The sequence below is a fragment of the Lemur catta genome, chromosome 8, assembly GCF_020740605.2.
Source record: "Lemur catta isolate mLemCat1 chromosome 8, mLemCat1.pri, whole genome shotgun sequence".
Taxonomy (NCBI): domain Eukaryota; kingdom Metazoa; phylum Chordata; class Mammalia; order Primates; family Lemuridae; genus Lemur; species Lemur catta.
Window position 1 is genome coordinate 55,287,067 of NC_059135.1, and position 24,495 is coordinate 55,311,561.

The 24,495-nt window shown below is 39.8% G+C and overlaps 1 protein-coding gene across 1 annotated transcript in view; it reads right to left on the bottom strand.

Moving 5' to 3' along the window:
• The window catches only part of MYO3B (myosin IIIB), a 373,253-nt gene that overhangs the window by 79,736 nt on the left and 269,022 nt on the right, over positions 1-24,495 (bottom strand). Inside the window, exon 30 of the mRNA XM_045560289.1 lies at positions 20,253-20,355. Within this exon, the coding sequence (XP_045416245.1) occupies positions 20,253-20,355 (103 nt within the window). The remainder of the gene's footprint in view (positions 1-20,252; positions 20,356-24,495) is intronic.

Here is a 24,495-nt window from a genome sequence, read left to right on the forward strand (position 1 = left end):
CACAGTCTGCCTGAATTCCTAAGATCCAGGAACTGCCGTTTTTAAAGCTGTGTGATTGAATTTGGTTTAGTGAGCACTATTAGGCTTCCACAAACTTTACCAAGAAGCCAGTCAAGTCGATGCTGAAGCTATACTTTTTGCACAGGACATTAATCACATTCAAGGTTACAGAATTTAAAATGGATTCTGTAGTCAAATAAGTTTGGGAAATTCTGGATGGTACATAGTTTCAGAGGTTTCCTTAAAAGATTACAGGAATAATCTTTTACAATCACAATAAACATTTATAGATCTCTGAAGTGGAGATACAGGGAAGATGCAGGTGTCCAAAAGTAATTTGACCAAGAAGCTTAAAGTGATAACTTAACATCTAGTAAAATATTGTTTCATGAAACAAAGTTTGGAAAAATCAATTGTCCTGGGTCCCTAATTTCTAGTAATTGGAACACACTGTATGAAAGTGTGATTATAACACATGGTTAAAATACGAGCTGCCTTTACAATGCGTTTCAGATGGAACCCAGCAGAGAGGAAAGCACTGACTAGAAAAGGGAAATCTGTGTTCCGATTCCTGCCCCAATATCCACGATCACACATTGCACACACACCAAACACACTGTGGCTTAATTTCCATAGTATTCTGGGTCCTAGTTTTCCTCATAAATAAAATGAGAGGATTGAGTTAAATGATTCCTATGGTCTCTTCCAGCTCTACATTAATAATCTTATTCTTTACATAAACTGACAAATTCATTTCCATATATCTTTTTGTGGATATTACCTTCCAAATGCATCTATTTATAGATTATAAGCAATACGCCCATTTAAAAAATACCACATCAGTACCTGGGGGGAGGGGACTATAATTACACATTTGTCTCCTACAGTGGAATGTAAGCTCCATGAAGTCAGGGACCGGATCTACTTTATTCCATACTTGATATCAACCCCAAACCCATTGCCTGGTACATAGTAAATGCTCAATAAATACTAGACAAGTTGAATGAATAAATGAATGACTAGTGGACTCACAAAATATGGGGCCACGTGGATCAGTAAGGATACCATTGGCATTACAAGTAAATTAATTAGCATTTATATAGCAGTACATATTTTTTAAATGCTTTTAAATATCTAATGATAGCTTTGTAACCATTTGAGCTAAGGACTTCAATTGTACCTATTATACAGAGGAAGAAACTGAGGTTCAGAGAGCTTAAGGTATGTTCTCAGGTATTATGGGGAATACCTTGTAGTACTTAGACTTTGACCCATGTTCATCTGACCCCAAATCTTTGCTCTTCCTCTGAACCATGATACACTCCATGCCCTTCTGTCTCTATGCATTGGCCCAAGGGACTCACTCCTGTCCAGCCTAGGCAAGTCGCAGTGGCTACAAAACACCTACAGGGGGTGGATTCTGAGGTCCTCTAGGAGAAAATCTAGGGAGGAGAGTTTAGCTTTGGATTACTGCCAGGTCCCCAATTTCTGCGTTTTCTGCTCCAACAAAGAAATGAACTTCCTGAGAACTCCTCTAACTTGTGTGGCTTTTCAGGATCCAAAGGCCAGTGGCAGACACCTCCCACACCTCCCATCTCTCCGCAGAGGGAGAGGTTGTCGGCTCATCGGTTTGATTCCCTCCTCATTCAAGCCTTTGGAAGAATCTAAGGCAGCTCAATGTAATTTTATGTGTGTTACTTGGTATAAAAAAATGGGAGGGGTGGGAGTGAGGAAGTAGGCAAATAAATAAGAAAATCTTTGATTAACCAAAGTTAAGCAGGTTTCTTTCCTGACGGCTTTCCTAGAGCCCTTAACCGAATAATATGCACAATGAAACTCCAAGAGAGGAAAAGAATGGGAAACATTTTCTAGACGTTATTTTAATTATTTTAACAACGGACCCTTCTCCTGTGGAGCATGTTGAGGGACTACTGGTTTTTAGAAATCATCTGCGGAAACAATGATCTGAGCAGTCTTTATTCCAAACAAATTCCAATTTGTTTTTTTAAAAAATGGTACAAGTTAATTTTCTTCCAAAGTCTAACTGCCTCAATTCCTTTTCAGAGATTTCATTAGTTTTTTAGGGTTTTTTTTGGTTTGTTTGTTTTTCTGTGTTTTTTGTCTCAGGTACATGAGACTGGCAGCAAGTGGCTAATGCTCTGCAATATGTCACCACCAAAACAAGAAAAATAATGGGCAAAACTTTTTATTATTTATTATTTATCACATGCACACATGCCACCAGGCACTGGGCAAAGCATGTACACATAGTCATCTCATATAATACTGTCAATGGCCATGTGGATTGGTTCTATTTTTATCCCCATTTTTACAGATGAGGGAATTAAGGATCAAGAAGCTAACGACTTGTTTCATACCATAACTAGTAAGCAGTGCACCATAAGACTTGCTGACTATTGAAACGGAGATGCCAGAGGGAAATTATTGATTCAGGCAAGAATTATCAATTGCTGATAAAGGCATTAGACAAATGATTGATGGGCAACAGGATATACGGTGCCAAAGTACCACCATACAGATTCCTTCCTTCAGGTCACAAGAAGAGCAGTGTACAGTGGAGAACTCAGAAAGTCACCATTTTAACCAGTGCTCAATCTTAGCACCACTAATGCCAGGACAGCATTGTCTTGTGATGTGAAGCAACACGAAGTATTTAAAATTACCCAGGATGTTTTGTTTTCCTTTTGGTCAAAAACATTTCATTTGAATCTACTCTTTTGTCTAACAGTTTACACAAAACACAGCACATAGAGGGATAAGCTAAGACCACAAGAAAGCAAGCAGGCAAATACAGAAGGTGAGTTATTTTAGAATAGACCCAATTTCTTTTTTTTTTTTGAGACAGAGTCTCACTCTGTTGCCCGGGCTAGAGTGTCGTGGTATCAGCCTAGCTCATAGCAACCTCAAACTCCTGGGCTCGAGCAATCCTCCTGCCTCAGCCTCTCGAGTAGCTGGGACTACAGGCATGTACCACCATGCCCGGCTTATTTTTTCTATATATATATATATATATATATATATATACACACATATATATATATATGTTTTTAGCTGTCTGTATAATTTCTTTTCTATTTTTTTTTTAGTAGAGACGAGGTCTCACTCTTGCTCAGGCTGGTCTCGAACTCCTGACCTCAAACAATCCGCCCACCTCGGCCTCCCAGAGTGCTAGGATTACAGGCGTGAGCCACCAAGCCCGGCCCCAATCTCTTAATAAGTCTGTGTTATGAGAGAAAAAGGGACTGTTCTATACTAAAAGAGATTTAGGGATATAACAACTTGATTTAATGTAATGTCCTAGATTTTATCCTGGCCTGGATAAACATGTACAAAGGATATTCTTAGAACAATTGGGAAAATTTGACTATGGATTGGTATTAGATGATATTAAGGAAGTATTCATTTTTGAATTGTGATATTGTTTTTTGAATCTGTAGGAAAACTTATTAAAAAAATACTGTCATCAGCCTCTGTTAGGAATCACATGCTAAATGGCAGAAGCAATAAATCTGGCTATCAAAGGGTGGTGAATAAATAGGAGGTAGTTTTCTCTCTTTGTATAATTCACTGCATATTTCTAGGGCTCCACTGGCCTCTTGGAAGCATAACTAAAGTCTCAAACAGATTGCCTCCAGGACTCGGCTGCTTCGCTGAAGTCAGTTCATTGAACTGTGGGTCTAGGGGAGACGGAAACTCTCAGTCACCATTGAGAACCCTTCTGCTGGGCATCTGTCCTGAGAAAGCCCCCAAACAAAACTCACGTCTAATTCCCTCTTCTTAAACCCTGGTCCCAGTGTGACCGGATGAGAGGCAGGGTGAAGGCTGGCCCCCGAGTAGCGGGCTGCTGAGAATGCCCAGCATCTCCCTTCTACTACTGCAGCACAGTTACATGAGGCCAGCTGGCTCTGTCATGCTGCGCTGGCGGCACTAGGTGAAGTCACCGTGGTCCAGGGACTGGGCCTCAGCTTCACAGGCTCCAAAATTCAATTTGTCAGTTCATTGAGGGGTGATGATTTTTGGGAGAGCTGAGTTGCACTAACCAAACTCAGAAGAGTCATATTTGAAAAGCAGCATGCCAGTGTGTGATTTTACAATGGATGGTATAATCCGGATGATACTTTTCCCCTCACTAGTTGGCTGATATACTCTGGAGACCAAATTACACATTAGAATTAGAGCAAAGGAAGCAGGGTACTCTTTGGGGATGTAGCCGATCAATCGAGCTTGTCTCATAACTGGCCTTTTTCTACTTTAGGATTAGAATCAGTAACTTTTGTCTTGCATAGGGGTTGAGACACACTGGCTACCCTCTGATTCTCCATTTTCTAAACTTCACTTAAATTAGTTTCTTTGTATACTTTTTATTAATTTTGATAAAGTTTTCAAGATTATGCGTTATCTTTTATCAATTATAATTTAGAATGGCTTCTAGACAAACTGAGAAATTCATTAGTCGTTCACACTTGAAAGCATATTCTAATTTCAAAACAGGATAGGTTACAGCTAATTCATTGTTGGTTGATTTTTCGCTAGCTTCCTGCTGTCTCTAAATTTGAGAGTATTTTTCCCATAAACTTGTGTCTCACTTGGTAGCCGTAGAAGAAAGGCTAATCAGCATAACCAAGTAAATTTGTTTCTGCTTCTTTGATTACTTTGCACAAAAATGTTTTGTACACAGAGCTCTTAACAAAAAGAGGTCAACTTCTTGTTCCCAAGAAGCAGCAGCCAAACCACCCTGCAGAAGATATGCTCAGACAAGGATATTTTAACACAGTAGGGCCCCCTCAAAAATCTTGAGGTAGGCAAGTTTCAGGTAAACAAGTCATATAACTTTCTTTATGGAAGTTATTACCATGAGAGATAATAGAAAACATAAACATCTTCACAAATGATTTCAATAATTCAAGTTATGAAGGTAAATTAAGACATTTAAGTAATGACATCAGAGAAGAAGACAATGTCCTTTGTTAAAGATCCCATGCTGACTTGAGTGCTAACTCGATTTCCACAGGAACTGGCCATAGGTCGAATCACAACTGGTAACTCAAGCATTCTTATTTAGTTCTTATGTGTCATCTGAACATTCTAAGGGCTGAGGATATAAATGTGGAACAACACCTAGATCTGAATCCCCCAGCATTGTCACTATGCATCTACTCTTCCCCGGTTTGCATCACCCGGGTGTAACTGCATATTCTTCTTACTTTGTGTACTTATTTAAATAGCTTTGAAGGCACAGAGGAGTGGAAGGTATCAAAATGTCTTAAGAAGAGCACAATTATCTGTTATGTACTATTGTGTATTATTCTGTGTTAAATTCAAAGGCATCCAAAATGTATATGTTAATTTATCTTTTATTACAAAGACTGGAAAGCTAGGATTTCTAGAATGTTTCTGTTTCCTATTTACTACCACTTCCACCACAATAAATAAGCATTTGTCAAACACCCCTGAAATCTCCCAGGGTTGTATTCCTATTTCCACGGTTCTGAATTCTGTCTCCTCTCTTGCCCACCTAGCCATTGCATTCTTACCCTTTAGCTTAGGTGTCAGCTCCTCTGAAAAGTCTTTCCTGTCCTGACTCCCATCCTACCCACTTCCACTCTAGGCAGAGTTGGAGGCTCCCTGGCATATTCACACAATATATTGAGCATAAACATACTGAAAATTTGGTGTGTACCTGATTTGTCTGGTGCCACCTTCTGACCAATTAAAAGTATCTGCAAATCACCTACTGAAGGTGAGCTTTATCAGGTTTTGATCAAGGCAGGAGACCAAACAAGAGCAAGTACCATAAGCCACTAGGCTTTTGAGATATCAGAGCTCTAGATATTGCTGTGCTCATTTGTTTTTTCTTCTTCATTATCTTTCAGCTGATAAAAATGCTCTAAATTCCCAAGTTGTCTGAATATTTACTAACCATTAATCAGTAAAAATATAGTAATATCTGCCATTCTCCCCAAAGTAAATGACTAAAAGAACTGGTTGCAAAATGTTGCCTTTTTTCCCCTTTTTCTAATTAAAAATTATTTTATATGGTTAAAAATAATGTATATTCACTGTGGTACTATATAAAATACAGATATTCAAGGAGAAGAAAATAAACATCAGGGAAAATGCCCACACTCAGATATAATTAGCTAATATCTTGTGTATATCTTTTTGGATACTTTTCTATACATATAAAACACATTTTTAAAAATAATGGTTCATGCTATATTTACCATTTAACCTACCCTTGGTAATTATGAGCATCCTTCCACATATTTGTGAGTGTGTGATATACACATATGCAACTGTACATGTATATCATCATATTTATGGCTATACAGTATTCTGTTGAGTGCTTATCATAAGTGGCTTAACTATCTCTTATTTTTGGATATTTTAATTTTTTCCAATTTTTGCACATTATAAATAATGGATCATTAACTATTCAGTACATACAGTTATGAGTACTCATCTAGTTATTTCCACAGGATAAATCTCATATGTAAAGCCGTTGAGTTAAAGGGTGAGAAAATTTTTTTCTATTTTAAGGCTTTTGCATTGTATCACCAAATTTTCCTCTAAAAAGCAATAAAAATTAATACTCGTATCCACAAAAGTATGAAAGGATCCATTTCCTATCATATCTCCAGCACTGGGTATTATCAGTCTTTTGAATCTTTACCTCTTTGAAAGGTGAAAGGTGGTGACTCATTATTATTATAATTGGTATTTTTTGATTTCTAAAAAGGAAAAACATTCCTGGGCTTCAATGTATGATATGAAGGAAATACAAAGAACACAAGAGAAGAGAAACAATAACAGTGAGAAATAAGAACACCATTATTGCAGGAGAAGAAAGGGAAACAAGAAGAAATGAACTTCACAGCTTTTGTATTACTTTTTTTCCCATTAGGTTTGGATACTTGGTAACTTTTATAACAATTCTGAATTCATACACCATATCCCACCCCAATCAGTATCTTTGCTGAATGAGTTAAATATACAAGTTATATGTAAATATATGGAAATGTGTTTTCTCTAAAACAAACAATTATTTTAAGTTTTAGAACATGGCTCAAGGACAAATCATTAGAAGGGCTCAAAAAGGCTAATAAATGTCTCATAATGCCGCTGCTCCAAGTTAGCAGTAGTTAGATTTATGCACTTATGGTAATTTCCCGAATCCCATCGAGCCCTTTAAATTTGATCATATTTGTTTGCCTCATTGCTTTTCCCCAACTGAGAGCCCACATTGTCTTAATTTGCCAGTTCTTGCATTCTCATTTATTTTTTTTTTCCTCCTTCACTACTTTCTAGAAGGCAGCTGTCACTGTGTAGAAGTCTAAGGTAGGAGCAGAAGGCTTTTCTTCATTCTGCTGAGAATGCTTGCCTTACTGGAAAAAAGGACACTCAACTGAGAGCCAGCCATGAAGCTTACTTCAGTTCTTTACAGCAACCAAGGGAGCTCAGAGAGACAATAGGATTTTAAAAGGATTAAATTAAGAGACGTATACATGGTCAAAAGTTAGAAATAAAATGCATACTTAACAAGGTATTATACTTATTGTTTATGGTTTTGCACCGAAAGACAAATCCCTAAACATGGAAATTTCAAAGGAGAATAATAACGATGGGGTATCTGAGTGGCTTCTTTTCTGGAAGCTATGCTTTTCCTTTGGGGAAGGTCTTAAGGTAACTTGTGGGTTGAGCTACTTTTGATGTACAGTTCTAGCACTTTAAAGACTGGATTAGGCCAGGGCATAGGCTTGCAGAGATAAAGGAAACTTCAAAGACCATATACTACATCCTTTTTGTGCTGTAACTAGGGAAACTGAGGTGCAGAGGGGTGACATCACTTGTCCAAGTGAGTCAGAGGAAAAGATACGTCCAACATCCATGTTCCTTGGAGATGTTCTTTTTATCACTGCGCCCTCAAAAGATAATATTTAACCCAGTCTTTTTCCTTTAATTCTGAAAGTAATGTTCAGGTTGAACAAAGAGAAGCAAGAAGTGCTGAAATGAAGTGCATGATGTGCATGGCACTAAATGATGGGGCCCAAGGACAGGTGAGAGAGGAAATGTGAGAGGACAGAGAGGCATTTTAGGGAATTTTTAAGAATGAAAAGCCTAAACAAGGTTGTATGCAGTGGGTGGTGACTAGTCAAAAATGTCACAGCAGAAAAACTTGAGAACAGTAATTAAGCAGGGCAACAATGATGTGGATAGATATTTAGGTGTGAATAGAGAGGCATCAGGAGTCTAAAGAGAAAGTAGCTGATGAATTTCCCTATCTAAAGGACAAGAAATAGCACTGACTTGATTGTTTTACTGTAAGTTTTTATTTTGATTTACATCCATATTTATAGAAAAAATGCAAGAATAGTATAAGAAATTCTCTATATTCCTCACTGGACTTTCGAACCATTAACATTTTACCTATTTTCTTTGTCTGCTGTCTCTCCCTTTCTCTCCATACTGATATACATACACACATACAAATATACTTAAATTTTTTCTAAACCATTTGAGAGTCAGTTGCAAACCTGATACTCCTTTATATCTCAATATTTCAATGTGTGTGTGTGTTTTAAAAGAAAGGGCATTCTCTTACATGACCAGAGTACAGTGATCAAAATCAGGAAATTAATATGATACTATTATCCAATCTCCAGATTGTATTTAGATTTTGCCAAATGTGCCAGTGATGTCTTCCACACCAAAAGAAAATCCTGGATCATAGATTACACTCAGTTGTCATTGTTGTCATGTTCGCTTAGTCTCCTTTCATCTGGAATAGTTCCTCAGTCTTCCTTTGTGTTTCATTTTGGAGCCACAGGCCAGTCATTTTGTAGAAGCTTCCTCTGTTTGGGTTTGTCTGCTGTTTCCTCATGATTAAATTCAGGTTATGCATATTTGGCAAGAAATCCACGGAAGTGAGGTTGTCTTCTTCTCAGTGCATCACATCAGGAGGCACAACTGTCAATTTGTCCAACGACTGGTGATGCTAAGTTTCATCATTTGGCTAACGTGGTTTCTGCCAGGTTTCTCCAGTGTCCTTTTGCAATCAGTAAGTTTCCTATGGGGATTTACTCTGAGCCTATGCAAATAGCTTATTACTCTCAAACTGACACCTACTAGTTTTAGCATCCATTCATGATTCTTACCTCAAACAATTATTATTTTAATAGTTGCCAAATGGTGATTTTCTGTTTCCATCATTCCATCTACCTTTATTATTTCACATTTTATTGCAAGGAAGAGCTTACCCTGTTCCTTCCTGCCTTCCTTTTATCAATGTGGATTCATGAATTCTTATTTTATTCAACATATTATACTCTTTTATCATCATTATTTACTTTACTTTGTTCACATTGTCCTCAATTTGGCACTGGCTTGATTTTAAAGGATTGGGAGTAACAGACTTCAAAATGAGTACTTCAGGGAAAAAAAATGAATAATACTAAGGGTTATGTAAAGAAAGGTGGATGCCTCAGAGATAAGAACAATAATTCTTCCTCTCATTACTATATGTGAGTGCTTTTTATATGTCAGATAAGATGCTATGTACTTTGCATATGTTATCTCACTTAACTTTCACAACTTGGTGAGGTAGATTTTGTGCCATTTGATCTGCCATTTAAAGATGAGGAAACTGAGGCTCTGAGAAAATAAGTGGGTTCATGAGGTTCTTACCCTCCACAGTATCAAGTCTACTGGACTCCAGGGCCCCTGATGTCAATCACAGGTACTCGTACAAACAGGTGTGGAAACCTCCCAAGAAAGAACAAGGTTTTAGAAGCAGGGTTGCACCATTCTTGAGGGTAGCTGGACATTTTTCCCTGGATCTACAGTGAAATATAAACTTTTTGCATTTTTACAAATGGGGCATTTGGAAGCTAGCTGTCTACAAGTTTGTCATCACTCCAGGGACTTCCCTAACCTGCTTTCTGGAAACTATCCAACCAAGCCTGAAATCCAGGGAGGAAAGCATAAAGAAAGAGATCATCTGCATCAGTGTCAGCAGACACAGATCCAGAAAGGCATGATTTGGTCATGTCACCCAGGGAAACATTCCTATGGGTCAAGACAAGTGAAAGCCACATTCAAGCAGGGGCGGAAGGGTGAGCGGTGGGATGGGGGGAGACTAAGGGAACAGTAGAGCAGGGAAGTTCACTATCTATTCTGTTGTTTAGATCCCGAGTAAAGACACAGGGCTGTGGCTGCCACTGTTAGCCCTCCCTGCAGGCTGACACACTAGATCCTTCTTCTGGCAACAATACCACCTCCACCATTACCATACCACCAGTTTTAATATTAAATTTCAGATTCTATAAGAATGAGCTTAAGTGAAAGGATGCCTCATGCTAGGGAAAAGAATTTAAACAACTGCCCTGCCTTAGAGAGAAAAGCACAATTGGATCTGAGAATAACATCCTTACTCTCACAGGAGGAACAAACTAAAAATAAAAGTCAACAAGGTGCTTCCTGCCAGTCCATAAATCCAATAAGCAAAGATGATGCCTCAACCTGGCACTGGGCAGTTAACAGCTAGCCTGACTCTCTCCACCCAAGAGAGCGGCCATGTGGTTCTCAGAGCTAACAGCTGCCAAGCAGAACCCCTCAGATTAACCCATAGGTGGTATTGAACCACTTCCCATTAAGATATTTGCAAAGCAAACAAAAATGATAGCCCTACTCTGAGTCCTGGGAGCCGGCCAGGAGAGCTGGCTGTTCTTGTTGACACAAAGAGCTCTCCAGGGAGGGTCTGGACCAGAGTGAGGAAGGCCACTCCTGCCTGCATCTCCAGACTGTGTTAATCTTAGTTCACTAGAATTCTTGATATCAGGGATATCAAGATATTATTATCTAATTTCCCAATCACAGCAGTTACTAGAGCTCTATTTCAGCAAAGCTCTGTCTTCCTGACCTCACCATTCAGCTGAAAAGAACAAATTCGTCCCTCTCCCTGTTTTGTCTACTCATCAAGGAGACATATCTGAGAAGTTAGTAAGATGCACACAGAAAGATTGTGGCATTAACACTGTCAATAGCTTTTATGGCAAATACTTGCTCAATTTAATTCGTAATTTAAAGTGACTGGGGTAATGCTAATGGAAATATATTGGCATATTTGTGCTCTACAGGTAGAAACCAGCTGCCATTTCATTCATAAAATATTCTTGCAAATGAAATACTAATATTTTTTCCTTCTGACTGAGAGAAGAAAGCAAAATAAAGTTGATAAGATTGTGGAAATGTACAAAGTTAATCTTTCAACCTGTAGAATTATAATCTACGTTTCTTTAAGTGTTGATAATGAAGCATTCTTACATTAAATTTATTTTTACAAAAATTTTGTTTCCTGTATTATTTTCCACTAGAGTACATTTTATTTTCTCAAAATCTTCACAATAGGCTCAATAAGGTATTTTGGGCAGAAACTCATTATCAGCCTGAATATAGCAAAAGTCTTCATGATGACACAAAGTAGGTATCAGCAATGTGCTGAATTTCTAGAATTTCCTATACTCACAAAATGGGTAATGTAGGAAGGGGACTAAGGGATGGAGAAATGATCAGAGAATTTACCAGATTTTGTCATTACTTGAAATTGTCTTTTAGATTAGAACCCAGAACTTTAGAGATGATAGGTATCAATTGTATAAGGAGAGAGACAAAGGAAGGAATGAAGGAAGGCAAGGAATGAGAGAAGAAAGAAGGGAGGAAGAAATGAAAGGAAGGAAAAGAGAGAGCTAAAGAGAGATTGAGTTTTTTTAAAGAAAAAAATTGATTTTTTAATAAGAAAGAAGAGATCCATCTGACAAAATTAAAGAGTAAATTTTTAGAATCTTGAATACATCATTCAGTTTTAGATGATGTTTATCCACATAAAAATAAAAAGTGGCTTTGTAAATGTGCAAGTTTTGCAGAGAGAACATGAACCCAACCTTGCAGGTCAACTTTGCAAAGCAACTTTGTCAGTAGCAAATGTATTTAGGGATAGATTAATGTAACCACAAAAGTTCATGTCCACAGGTGATCACGTTGAAGGCCTTAGTGGGATGGTATTGTGACTTCAGTTATATATAGGTTGGAAAACCAAAAATTAGTTCTTGTGCCAAACTTTGAGGCACCGGGCACAAAAACATTACACTGTAGTGTGGGTTGCATGGTAGGTGTAGGAGGGTGGTAGCTAGAAAACTCAAGTCAAACATGCATTCTAACATCATTTCTGCCAAAGCTCACTCTGTCCTAGTTTCTTAGCAACTGACCCTTAACTTGAGATATTAACCATAAACAGCTACCAGCCAATAACTTAGCTTCCTAAAGAAAACACATAATTAAGCATCTTCCCAAACTTTGGGTTTATTTTTGAGTTAGGAAGGTAGATCCATTACAGAAAAATTGCACAGTGTTAACAGCATCTCCCTTTACTTGTTTAATTAGCATTGTTGGCTTTTTGAGAAAGCCAGCTCCTTACTTTAGCAAAAATTAATTAGTATGCTCAAGTCAAACTCAAGATAAATAGGAAGCATTTCTTGAGAAAAAAGTAATTAAATTTGGTTTTGGGCCTCACAGAAATAAAAATTCAAGGAAAACATATTCATCTATTCATCAATTATTTTATGACAATGACCAAAGATTCTAGATTTTTGATTCTGTGAGTGACACAAAAATAAGTGACAGTTTTAGCCCTAGAGTTTATTATCTCATGTGGGATATAGTAAGAACAGCTAACATGTTTGTCCACTTACTACATGCCAGGTAGTTGTCTAAATGTTTCCTATAGTTTATTCTCACAGTGGCCATATGAGGTGGTACCATTATTAGAAACATACCTGCTCAAGGTCATTGAGCTAGTTGGACACAAACCTGGGCCAGAATAGAGGTTGTCTGGTTCAGAGCCTGTAGCTAAATCATTTCCTCCACCTGGATGGTGCCCCTGCACACAGCGGGCAGGAATCAAACTCAGATGCTAGCAGGGCCAGGCTATAAATTAAACAGGCCAGCGAGTAGGGATCTATATAAGATAGCTCCTACTCATTTCCAGCAGATTGTTGCCAGATACTCCAATTTTTCAAGAGCTATCAGATATCTGAATTGTTACATGAAGTTTTTCTATTTTTATATGTTGGAAACTAATTAAGAAAATTTAAAAACAATGTGTAGGCCAAACAAAATATTTCTGCAGACCATATTCTACCCAAAGACTACGGGTTTACATCTTTTGGCCTATAGAATAATGTCCAAAACATTTTAAGGCCTCTCATATCCTAGCTCTCATTTGCCTTATTCCCCATAACAGTTCTCCCTGCCTCGTTCCACTCACACCCCACCTTCAGCCTTCCTCCCACTGGACCTCTCAGCTTCCTCAAAGTGGCCCCTCCCTGTCCATCCTGCCTCTGGGTCGTGGCCCACTCTGTTTCTCCTGCCTGCGATGCTCTTCTCTTGCCCTTGTCTGCTTCAAGGCCCTGTGGGAGGTGCCACATGAATTAAACCTTGAAGGACAGATGAAATATCAACAGGTAAAGAAAGGACTGCAAGGCAATTCTATCCAGAAGGAACAGTATGAACAGATACACAGAATAAGAAAACAAAAGACATGTTGAAAACCACCAACCAGCTCCAAATATTTTAAAAGAGGCCTCTGGTCCCTGGAATCTGGTCCTATAAAGAGATTACTGACATTCTTGACATACACAAATCTTCTAAAAGGGTCCTTTGCACAAGGATCATTGATGATTTAGGGTTTGTTGAAATAGTTCAGATAAATATTTATGTACAGCCATAAGCAAATCCATAAGGAAAAATATAACTCAAAACAGACTTTTCCTTGAAGTTCCTTTCAGCTGGTGATAAGGTTTCAAGCTTCAAAATGGATTCAAAAATAAATGTGACCAATTAGTATATTAAAAATCTAGAAAGCTTAAGAAGGCTCTAACAATCAACTACACTCTGAAAGTTATTGTTTCAGGGTGTGCTAGTGGCATCCTGGCCATGTTGGTAAGGGCGCGTACTGGGTCCAAAGTCAACCTCAGATTTACCCCTGATAGAAGGGCCAGGAACATAAGAAAATAAAATTTGTCTCTCAAGTTAAAACAGAGAGTGAACATTATTCGAAGTTTCAAAAATGTTGGACACTTCAATGTTTATTTTAGCTTACAATTCTAGAGCTAAGTCAGAGAGGTCTTGACCCTTCATATGAGTTTAGTCTTATAGAAACCTTTTAAATCCTAACATTACTACTATTATTGCTACTACTTCTGTTACTATGACCAACAATGGCTCACCATATCCCTTATGGAGTAATTATGTGTCTAGAACTATGCTAGTTCCCTTCATAGATTATCTCTAATCCTCCCAATTATTCTCTTTTTGCAGTTCAGAGAGAGGAAGGAATTTGCCCAACATTTCATATCTTGTAAGTAGTTGAATTAAGATTCAAACCCATGTCTGTCACCAAAGTCCATCATTTTTCTACCTCAATGAAATAACACGTAGAGTGTCTACCACATCATAAGCACTTCATAAAAGAAAGCTACTATTCCTACCACCACTTCCATACCATGCTGCCATTTTCCCTCTGGTCCCATACAAGGTCCTCCAATCTTACTGTACTAACTTGGCCACAGTGGTAGCTAATTTGCTGGAGGATTTGTTCTGTTCAATTGTCTTAGAACTGCCACGTATTTCTGCAATGACCCCCCACGCAGAGTGTTTGTCAAGATATGTGGCAATCTGTACTTCACTTCACAGCCCACATGAAAATCTGGCCCACAGTCGTCCCTGCTGACTGGGAGGCTGTTTCTCTGGCTCATCAATTCTGAGGTCAGCCCAATTGGCTCCAAGCCCCAGAGCTCCAAGGATGACACACAGGAGAAATATGCACTCATTTTCCCCTTTTGTGAGGTGCCAGCTCTCCTCAAGCTGCCTGAGTCACAGAGGTTCCCATCACTCTGAGTCTGAATCCTCATTGGAGTAGCCCACAATGAAGCAGCTTCTCTGGGGGTGTGTTACAAGCTGCCGTGTAAAAACATCTGCACCAGCACTATCAATCTCCTGCCTCCTTCATACGGGTTCCTTTTACACGACAACAGACTAGCTATGCTAAAGAATGTCACATAAAAGCCTTGTGAGGGCTTTGCCATATGCAGACCAAATTAAATTAAGGGGCATAATCCTCACCATTGTACTTATCAGCATTAAAATGGAGGATTACTATCATGGGAACAAAGCCCCACAACATTAAAGACTATTTCCATTCTGCCATTCACTGTACACGGTTACAGGCTCATATCGGGAGTGAAGAAGAGAAGCATCACCCTAACCTGAGGCTTCTCTCCCCAGCCAAGTTAACCCCATCCCATCCTGTCATGCACAGATGGGAGCACATTTCCCATGAGGCTTTTAGGCTTTCTCCCAAGAACCAGATGCTGGAATTTTCTCCATCAATCACAGGGGGACAGTTTTATACCAATCAGGGTGTATTCCTTAACTGGTTTTGATTTAAGATTTAAGCAATGACAGGTATAGAAACAACATGGATAAAGCAAAAAAAGCCCTGGACTAATTGGAGTCCAGAGTTTAGAGAGGTGGTAGAATGTACCAGTTAATGGGTACTGGAGTCAGAGGCCTGTGTTCAGATCCTAACTCTGTCACTTTACTAAGTAACATTGGCAAGTTACTTGTAGTCTCTCAATGTCGGAAATTATAAGATGTGTACTTCTACCATAGATTGAATAGGACAATGCACATAAAACACTTAGCACAGCACCCAAGGAGTTGTTAATGAATGTTAAATGTTAACTGTTGCTATTATTGTTAGAGACAGAAGATCTGGATTCAAACCTCAGACTTGCCATTTATTCTCTGTGTGACACTATATGACCCAGCGATTCCAAGACTTGCTGATGGGGGGCAGAAGTAGGTAAATCTGATACATCCCACCCAGCAGTGGTCTCTGAGATAGCATTTGTGAGCTACTTGTCTTAGCCTTCCCCTGTCTGGTTTACACATCTGTGACATGACATGAGTAACACCAACCCAAAAGGCTGATGTGAGAATTACATGAGATAATGTGCTGGAAATGACCCGGCATAGCAATAAATGTTGGGTGAATCTGAATAATGACCTCACCACTTCCCTGTTGTTCTTACTCTCAGCACTATTTCTTGTCATGTCTGGGTCTTCCTTACGAACTCTTCCCTCTGACTTTGCCTTCCCTTCATCTTTCCCTGGTACCTATCTACTCCCATCATTGCCCCTCAAGGACTCCTGTGGCACACCTTGTTGGTTGTTTTCCCAATCCTTTTTTTCTTTGCCTGCTCTCTCCTGTAGAGGCTGAAAATGCTGATGCTCACTTTCCCAGTCTCCTTTGCAGCTTCCCTGCAGTTACCAGTGCAGATTCTGACCAAAGAGAAGCAAGGGGAGTCTCTTGGAGAGCTTCTGGGAGAGGTTTCCCACCTAACAGACGAAGGGAGACTCCTGAGGCAAGCCCCCTTTCCATCCACTTCCTCCTTCCTGCTTCGGACATTGCCATGTGAGGAAGTGATGCTTAGTGTTGCTTTAGCTACCTTGTGACCATAAATGGGGGCATCGCTGACATGCTGAGAGTATCAAAGCAAAGAGATACAAGGGGCCTGTGTCCTTGATGATGTCCCTGAATAGCTGACCCAGCTCTGGAACTTCTGTCATTGAACCTCTCTTCCTGAGGGATACTTGAATCTATTGGTTGGGGGTCTGTTACTTGGCACTGAGAACATCACCATTGGCACGACCCAGCTCTCTTCTTATTCTATGCATCCCAATCCCCTCCCCAAGACTGCCCTCCTATAAACCCTTGTGTTGATTCACAGAACAGTGAGTTGACAAACACAAAGGGGAAAATGGGACCCCAGCCCCCTGGAGGAGGGATGCCCCAACACACATCTGATAAATTATTCTGGATCCTCTTATTGCTGCCACCGCCCAAAGACTGAGCAGGAAGAACATTTCTCTCATAAAAATCTGAGTGCTGAGAAGTGGCCTTGGAAATTAGCTGAATAAACTTATTGAGTACCTATTGTGTGTATTAGATACAAGAAAGAGTAAGACTCAGTCTTTACACCTGAAAAGCTAACTAGCTAGCACACGGTCAGCCATGACACCAGGCAAAACATGAAAAGCACCAGGGTGTGGTGTGAGGACCCGGTCTGTGAACTGTTACCACTCACAATGACATAAGGAGTTTGTGCCACAATGTAAATCAACTCATCACCAAGTACCTTGTTTAGTTCAGCTGATTTTTTTTTAGTAGCAAGATTTTCTTGATGAAGAAAGCAGTTGAGTTGATCCATATTTGGGCACAAGTTTATAATCTTGTTGTGAAATAGCACCTTGAGTAGTACAGTTACACATGGGCTATGGTTCGAGGAGTAATAAAAAGAATCAATGTCTTCATGGAGGAAAGAGATATGACAATGTATCTTGACAAAATGTGAGAATCGAACAGAGAGGAATGGGCAGAAAGAAGAGAAGTAGGTACATTGGTAGAACAATAGGAAGTTTGATTTTGGTTAGCCACAGAGTGTATATAGGGACAAAGCAGAGGTGAGCCTGGAGGACAAACTAAAGCAAGCTAGGGAGAGGCGTGGAACAGCAGATTGAGAAGTTTGAACCTCTTTTGGTCTAAAATAGGAAGCCATTAAAGGTTTTTAAACAAGTCAGAATATGTTGTAGGACAATTGATCAGATGTCAAAAATGAAAGCTGGTCTGTAAAGAGAGAAGGATAAAGAGGAAGAGATAATGGCAGGCCTGGACCAGGGAAGGATACATAGCAGATGATTGGAGGCGGGGTTAAGTGAGAGGTAGGAATCAAGAATGACTGTGCCAGGTTCCAAAGCCAAGTCACAAGATAATGTTTGTGCCATTTAAGGTCTGGTGGAAGAGGTCCTTTAATGGGGGATTTTCTGTTGAGATTCTGGTGTGTTATACTGGAATATATGTCCAGCAGGAGTTGGGTGGAGGAGTGAGGAGCACGGAGCAAAGATGTGGGACTCGTGCTCACACAGCTGAGAGTTGACATCAGAATATACAGTGAGAAATGCTATCAACTAGCTGAGAATTAGAGAAAGAAGAAAGTCAAGACTTGGAAAATTGCCTTCATTTTAATGGTGGGTGAAAAAGAAGAAAAATGGAGCCAGAGAAAACAGAGACTGAGTATATCTCTGGGGAAGAACTTGAAGAATGCAGTATTACAGACACCCGTGGAAGAGGGCTCTTCGAAGAAAGCATGCATGGCCCCTGGAACTAAATCCTGCAAAGCATCTATTGAAGATGAGGCTCCAGCAACTACGAGCTGAGCTTCCCAAGGATAGTTTTAGGGACATGGTGAGGGCACAAATCAGATTGCAGTATTAATGGTAAAGGGGTTGGTTTGGTGAAAGGATGAAGATGAGGCAACAACCCTTGATGTCAGGTCTGAGAAGGCTGGTGGGAAAAGTAAGAAGAGGGAGGGACAGGGACAAGGTAAGCCTTTTGTTGGAACAGGGAGAGACATAAGCAAAAGGGAAAGAGATAGTAGAGTGGGAAAGATGGGAAAGCAAAGTGGGGGAGAACACGGTGCTAATTAATAGGGATAGGGCCTGGAGGGTAGGAACACTGTGCAAGGAAGAGGATCTGCGGTCTGGGAGATGGGAGCAAAGGAGGAAAGGACAGCTGAAGATAAGGAGAGATTCTAAGGTGGAGAGAAGGGCAGTGGAAGAGTTCAGAGCACTGTCCTAACATTCTCAGCAAAGTCCTTCATCAGCTAAGGTTAAGGGGAACTACTCTGGGGTTGAAGTCATTTTCCAAACTGGGTCACAGAATTGTCCAAGGTCAAACAGTCGGAAAACGTTAGCACAAGGACCAGAACGCAAGTCTTCCACCTGCCAAGCTCAGTGATCTTTTTGCCACATCAGAAATTGTAAACTTTGTTTTCTGAGATATTGTAATAGATCTTTTCCTTAAGTATCTTTAAATGAGCTATTCTGACCATTTAGGCAAGTAGTCTAAAGTAGTCTACTTAAAAGTAGTCCAATGGCACTTTGAGACCACTGCAGACATATTGAGAATTTTTCAAGTCTCAAAAATATTAGGAAGTCTCAAAATATTAAGAATTATTTTTTAAAATGACAAATCAAGACTGCCCTTTTTTCCAGAGGAAAAATTTCAAAAAACCATCTAATGACCTTTCTCCAAATCCCTGACTAAACTTTTAATTAAGTTCCCCACAATCAATTTGGGGGGAAATCAAGCTTCATTCTATTAAGACCTTCCTTTTGCATGGTCCACTCCTTCCTGTAGCTGTGTCCTCCTTCTAGTGATATGGGTGATGGTCCTGGAAACCTTTTCTTAGAGAAGGCAGATTATGAAGGTTTCCCTGAAGAACAGGCCTGGGAGGTCCTTGAGCCTCCAGCCCTTGGTGTCATGGCCTGGCCTGGCTTAAAGTGACTTGAGCCCCCATTTAGCCAGGGTAACAACAGGCGCTGCAGACCTTGAGCAGCTCAGATGTCCATTGAAAGGCAAACTCTGCTCTATTGTCTTTGAATTATATTTCACTAAAACCTGTAGGCAAACAAGAAATGATACTGCCTTTCTGATTTAGCTTAAATCTAGGGGTTCTCAAATTATTTTGTTTTAGAGATGAGAGTCTTGCTATGTTGCCTGCCCTGGCTGGACTTGAACTCCTGGGCTCAAGGGATCCTCCCACCTCAGCCTTCTGAGTATCTAGGACTATAAGTGTGCACCACCATGCCTGGCTGTAGGGGTTCTCAACTTTGGGTCTGTTGACATTTTGGGCTGGACAATTCTTTGTTGTGGGGAGGCCGTGCCATGTAATGTAGGATGTTTAGCAGCATCACTGGCTTCTATCCACTAGATGCCAGTAGCACAACCCTTCCCCGAAAGTTGTGACAACCAAAAATGTTTCCAGATGTTGCCAAATATCTGGAGGGGGAAAAATTGCCCCTAGTTGAGAACCACTGCTTTAACCTAATGAGGCCACAAACAGGTTTTAGAAGAGAATCCAAAAAGCAGGATTGTGTTCCAGTTACTCTAGAATAAAGACTTCTGCCCACAGGGTAATGACCTCTGACATGGGAGAATCTGATAGAAAATACTTTTTGGTTCCACTCTCTCCAACTCATCAAAATACCAAAGTGGTAGAAACATTGTCCATTGGAACAGAGCACCTGAGGGAACCCTTATGAGTGAGACTCACCCATTTTTTTCAGTCACAGTAGAAGAGTTGCTTGAAGTCTCTGAATGGCCATTGTTGGATTCTGCTTGTGGATGGCTCTTATGATCTACAGAGCCCTTCAGAACTGAGAGAAAAGAAACGAGTACTTAGAGGTCTAAGGATAAACTCAGAAGTAGGCAGGACTAGGTTTTGGTGCCCATCTACATTCTCTGCAGCTCCTTTCTCCCTGCCCTCATGCATCTCTTTGACTTTGGGTGGTCATCTCTTTTTCTAAGAGATGTCATTAAAACTGACCTGTTCTGGGACTACAGGTCTTGCCTGGTGCTAGGTCCCAGCCAGCAAATTGGATAAAATAACTCATGCTTTATAGTTTTCATTTACAGGAAAACAAGCCATCTCTCTCTGGCAATAGATATAAATAGTGGACAGAGATTCAAAGCCTCCAGGTCAGGTAGGTCCTAGGAGAAGCAGTGTACAACAGCTGGAATGGCCCTGTGCCAGACAGAGTTAGCAGACCAGCTCCCAGGCCTGGCTGGGCTGTCTGCTGATGTGGAGAGTAGGTCAGGGAACAAAATACAATGTGGGTAGGATTAACTGGAAGTAACCTATTTCTACATTTTGATTGAGAACAGTTTACTGATGAGTAAAGGCAACAAATATAACACAATTCCTCCTTCCTGTGCCCATGGCAGCCATTGACTAACCAATCACAGCCCTCTTTTCCACTGAACCTTAATTCAACTTCACCAGCTTCATATCAGTGATTCTCAAAGTGTGGAACCCCGCCCCCCAGCATCATCACCACTTGGAAACTCATTAGAAATGAAAATACTTAGGTCCCACCCCAGACCTAGTGAATCAGAAAATCTGGAGATAGGGCCTGGCAATCTGTGTTTTTAGCAAACTCTGCAGGTGATCCTGATCTATGTTGAAATTTAAGAGACACTGCTTCCAGATCAATGATTTTTAATCCTGGCTGTACATTAGAAACACCTGGGAAGATTTTAAACGTGCCTGGGCCCAGTCCCTAGAGATTCTGAAAGTTATCTGGGGTGGAGGTTGCATCAATTATTAAAAGCTCCCCAGATAATTTTAATGTGTGGCCAGAGCTGAGAACCAGGGCTCCAAGTAGCCACTACCACTCAGTTAGGATTGGAAAGAGACTTTGCACCTATTTGCCATCCTTATTTTAGATAATCTAGGAGCATCCAAAACGAAATATAACCAAAAAAGATAATTTATGAATTTGGCAATTGTGACATATTGTGGAAGATGCATAGAATAGAAATAGTTGATGTTATAATGATAGAACATATGACAGAGATGGAGTGTAGAAAAAGACAGAAACATAGAAATCAATTGTTTTCGTGTTGTCTGTTCTGGAGAGAGTATGTTCTGATTTTAAATCATTAGTTTGGTTCCTTATACATTTCCTCTCGTGTAGAGGTAATGCAATTCTTTGAGCTATAGTGGTAGATAAAACCATCTGTTGTTGTTATTATTATTGTTATAAACACCAAAAGGATAAAGAGAAAATTTAAATGAGACATTATTACATTTTTATTATTCCCCCCAAAATTTTGACCACACAGTGAAACAATATTGAAAGAAGAAGAAAAAAAAAAAAAAGAAATAAAAAAAAATATTCACAGCTTTTTAGAATTTCATTAACTGGTTTCCTGCTCCTCACTCTCCTGCCTTTTCTTGATAGATAAACTTCTCCAGTTAGAGCACCCGGCAGGTTTTTTCCCTCTTGGATAGATTCTAAAACACCGTTTGGTCCAGGCTCACTTGTAATACTGTGATAAGCAACATAAAAGCAAGAATTGACATAAAAAGAAAAAAGAGGAGCCTACTTCAGGGACACAAATATCTTTCTATTTCCCTATTAAGAAGGGAAATTAGCACAAATAATTTTTAATCTTGTTTTCTGGCCCAATTCAACAGCACCAAAAGCTACCACTGATCAAAGCCCCAGTGGTATTGCCCGTGTGGAAAGCTGAGATTGCAAGCTTTTGACTGCACCTATTTTGAGGTCCTTAGTAAAAAAAGGAGCAATTTAAAAACAATCCAAACAGGAAAAAAGCACAAGGAAATCCAGAAAAAAAAAAAAAAAAACATAAAATCCCTTTTGGTTTGGGACTCTCCTTTCAAAGGTGCTATGTCCAAGATCAGAAAGAGAGCAAGTAACATCTTTAATGTGGCTCAGCAAATACCCCCAGTTACTTTGCCTGGGTTTTCAATAAAAACCCATAGAATTTCTGTTCCTGTGATTGAAGGGAAAACTTATTCCATGTTTCTTATTCATTTACACTTCAGTCATCAAAATATTGATTTCAAGAGTTATTTGAAGTACAAAAACCAAACAGAAATTTACAGAATATTCTTAATAAAGCTTAGATGAAGTCTGCTCTCATATCCTCCAGCTTTGCCTGAAAATCCAGGAGAAGGTTTTGGGTCAGACCAAAAAGACAAACTTAAATAAGTTAAGATTATCAAACCATTGAGTTCAAAGCAGGATCCAAAATGGCCAAATATTTTAAGGTATATCCTGGTGATAGTTGGAATCACCTGGCATTTTTCCGGCAAATTAATTGCTGAGCAACATTAGAGAAATGGAGACATGGGGATGGAGGGAAGAAAAAAAGAGAGAGAGAGAGAGAAATAAGGTGACTCATTTTAAGTCACTAGGTTGAGTTAAAGGAATTAGACCAATGACATGGTTGAAAAATAAAATACAAACTTGAATAGCAGAAATGTTCATAAAATGCCAAACTTGGGGAATGTGCAGGTGTGGCCAATAAAGCTCCAGAGATGGGTCACCTTTCCTCAGGGAAGGTCCCCAGTAGTTTCTGGCGTAATGAAGGAAAGCAACACTGGGAGTGGTTCTGGAGGAACTGAGTCCTTCCACAATCTGATTGAGCCATTCATATTTTTCAGGGAAATTGAGCCAAGTCTTTACTAGATCATTTTGAAATAAGATGGGAAAGTTTTTGACTGTCAGGGGAAAAAAATGAAAATACAATTAGCAGGTGTTGGCAAGGTAAATGCCTTTGGGACCACCTAGGTAACATAAATGTGTGGAGCATCAGGCCAAGAGAGTGGGGAGTGCTGGGGTTTGTGATGAGCCAGAGAGGCATGCCCCACTTAGAGACATTCACATTCAAATTTTTTTTAAAAACACTGTGCCTGGCCAAACATAAAACATCTGCTAGGGACCTCCTATTTGTGACCTCCTACACCAGAGGACCTCCTATTTGTGATTTTTACGGGAAAAAGGTGGTCTAGACCCTAGATCAGTAGAAGATAGACACGCTTCTTTTGAAAATGAAAATTCTCTCATTGTCTGTCTCCTCCCTCAAGGCTCCTCAAGTTCAAGAACTGCTGCTCCCTTGCTTCCTGCTGCTTCTCTTCTCTCCTACTCCCTAACCTCTTTGCCCCAAGGTGAAGCCCCAGTTCTGTATTTCCTTGAAACATAGGTCTAGTGAGAGGTTGCAAAGGATTCTGAAGTGCCCAGTCTCTCTTCCTATGCTCTGGGCAGTGGCACTGGGCCTAGTAGAGAAACTAACTGTAAACTCCACTGCAAAATCTGGGCAACTTATCCTCACTTTTCATGAAATGCAGGTGTTGGCGTTAAAGGCCATATTTCAATAATTATAGCTGCTTCTTCAGGCAGAGGTCCAGGGACCTTCGAACTTCAAAAGGGTGAGACTCCAATATTTTTTATGTTTGAAAAACACTGATTTAATCCAATTCTCTCATTTTGCCATGATTGAAGCTTAAGGATGTCAGTTGATGGAGGGCTGAGACTAGAAGCCCAAGTTTTAATTTCTTGTCCATAGTGCTCCTTCCTCCATGACTGTTCTCAATGAGTTTGAGGTCTTTGCATCAATGTCTGGGTCATAGAAAGATTCTCCTAAGAAGCTAAACTTTCCTAAGTCTTAAGGTAAATTTTATATAGACATGCCAGGGTCTTCCCCAAGAGGATGGGTTGAAGAGAAGCAGCTGGTAAGGAGAGCTGCACCTAGACCAGTCTCCTAAGGAGGCAGAGGGGCAGCTGCAAAGGAGCTGAGCTAATTTCTGTCCACTCTTTTCCCTTCTGTGAAATCACCTTTCAGGGCCCCTGGCAAGGTTGTCCCTGAATTTAATCAGCTGCCACTTGTAGGAAAAAAGTTAGAGTGGCAGACAGAAGGTCCTTATATAATAGGTGATCATTTCCAGCTTTGGAAACTTATCCAGAATGCCCCTGAATAGGGAACACCCA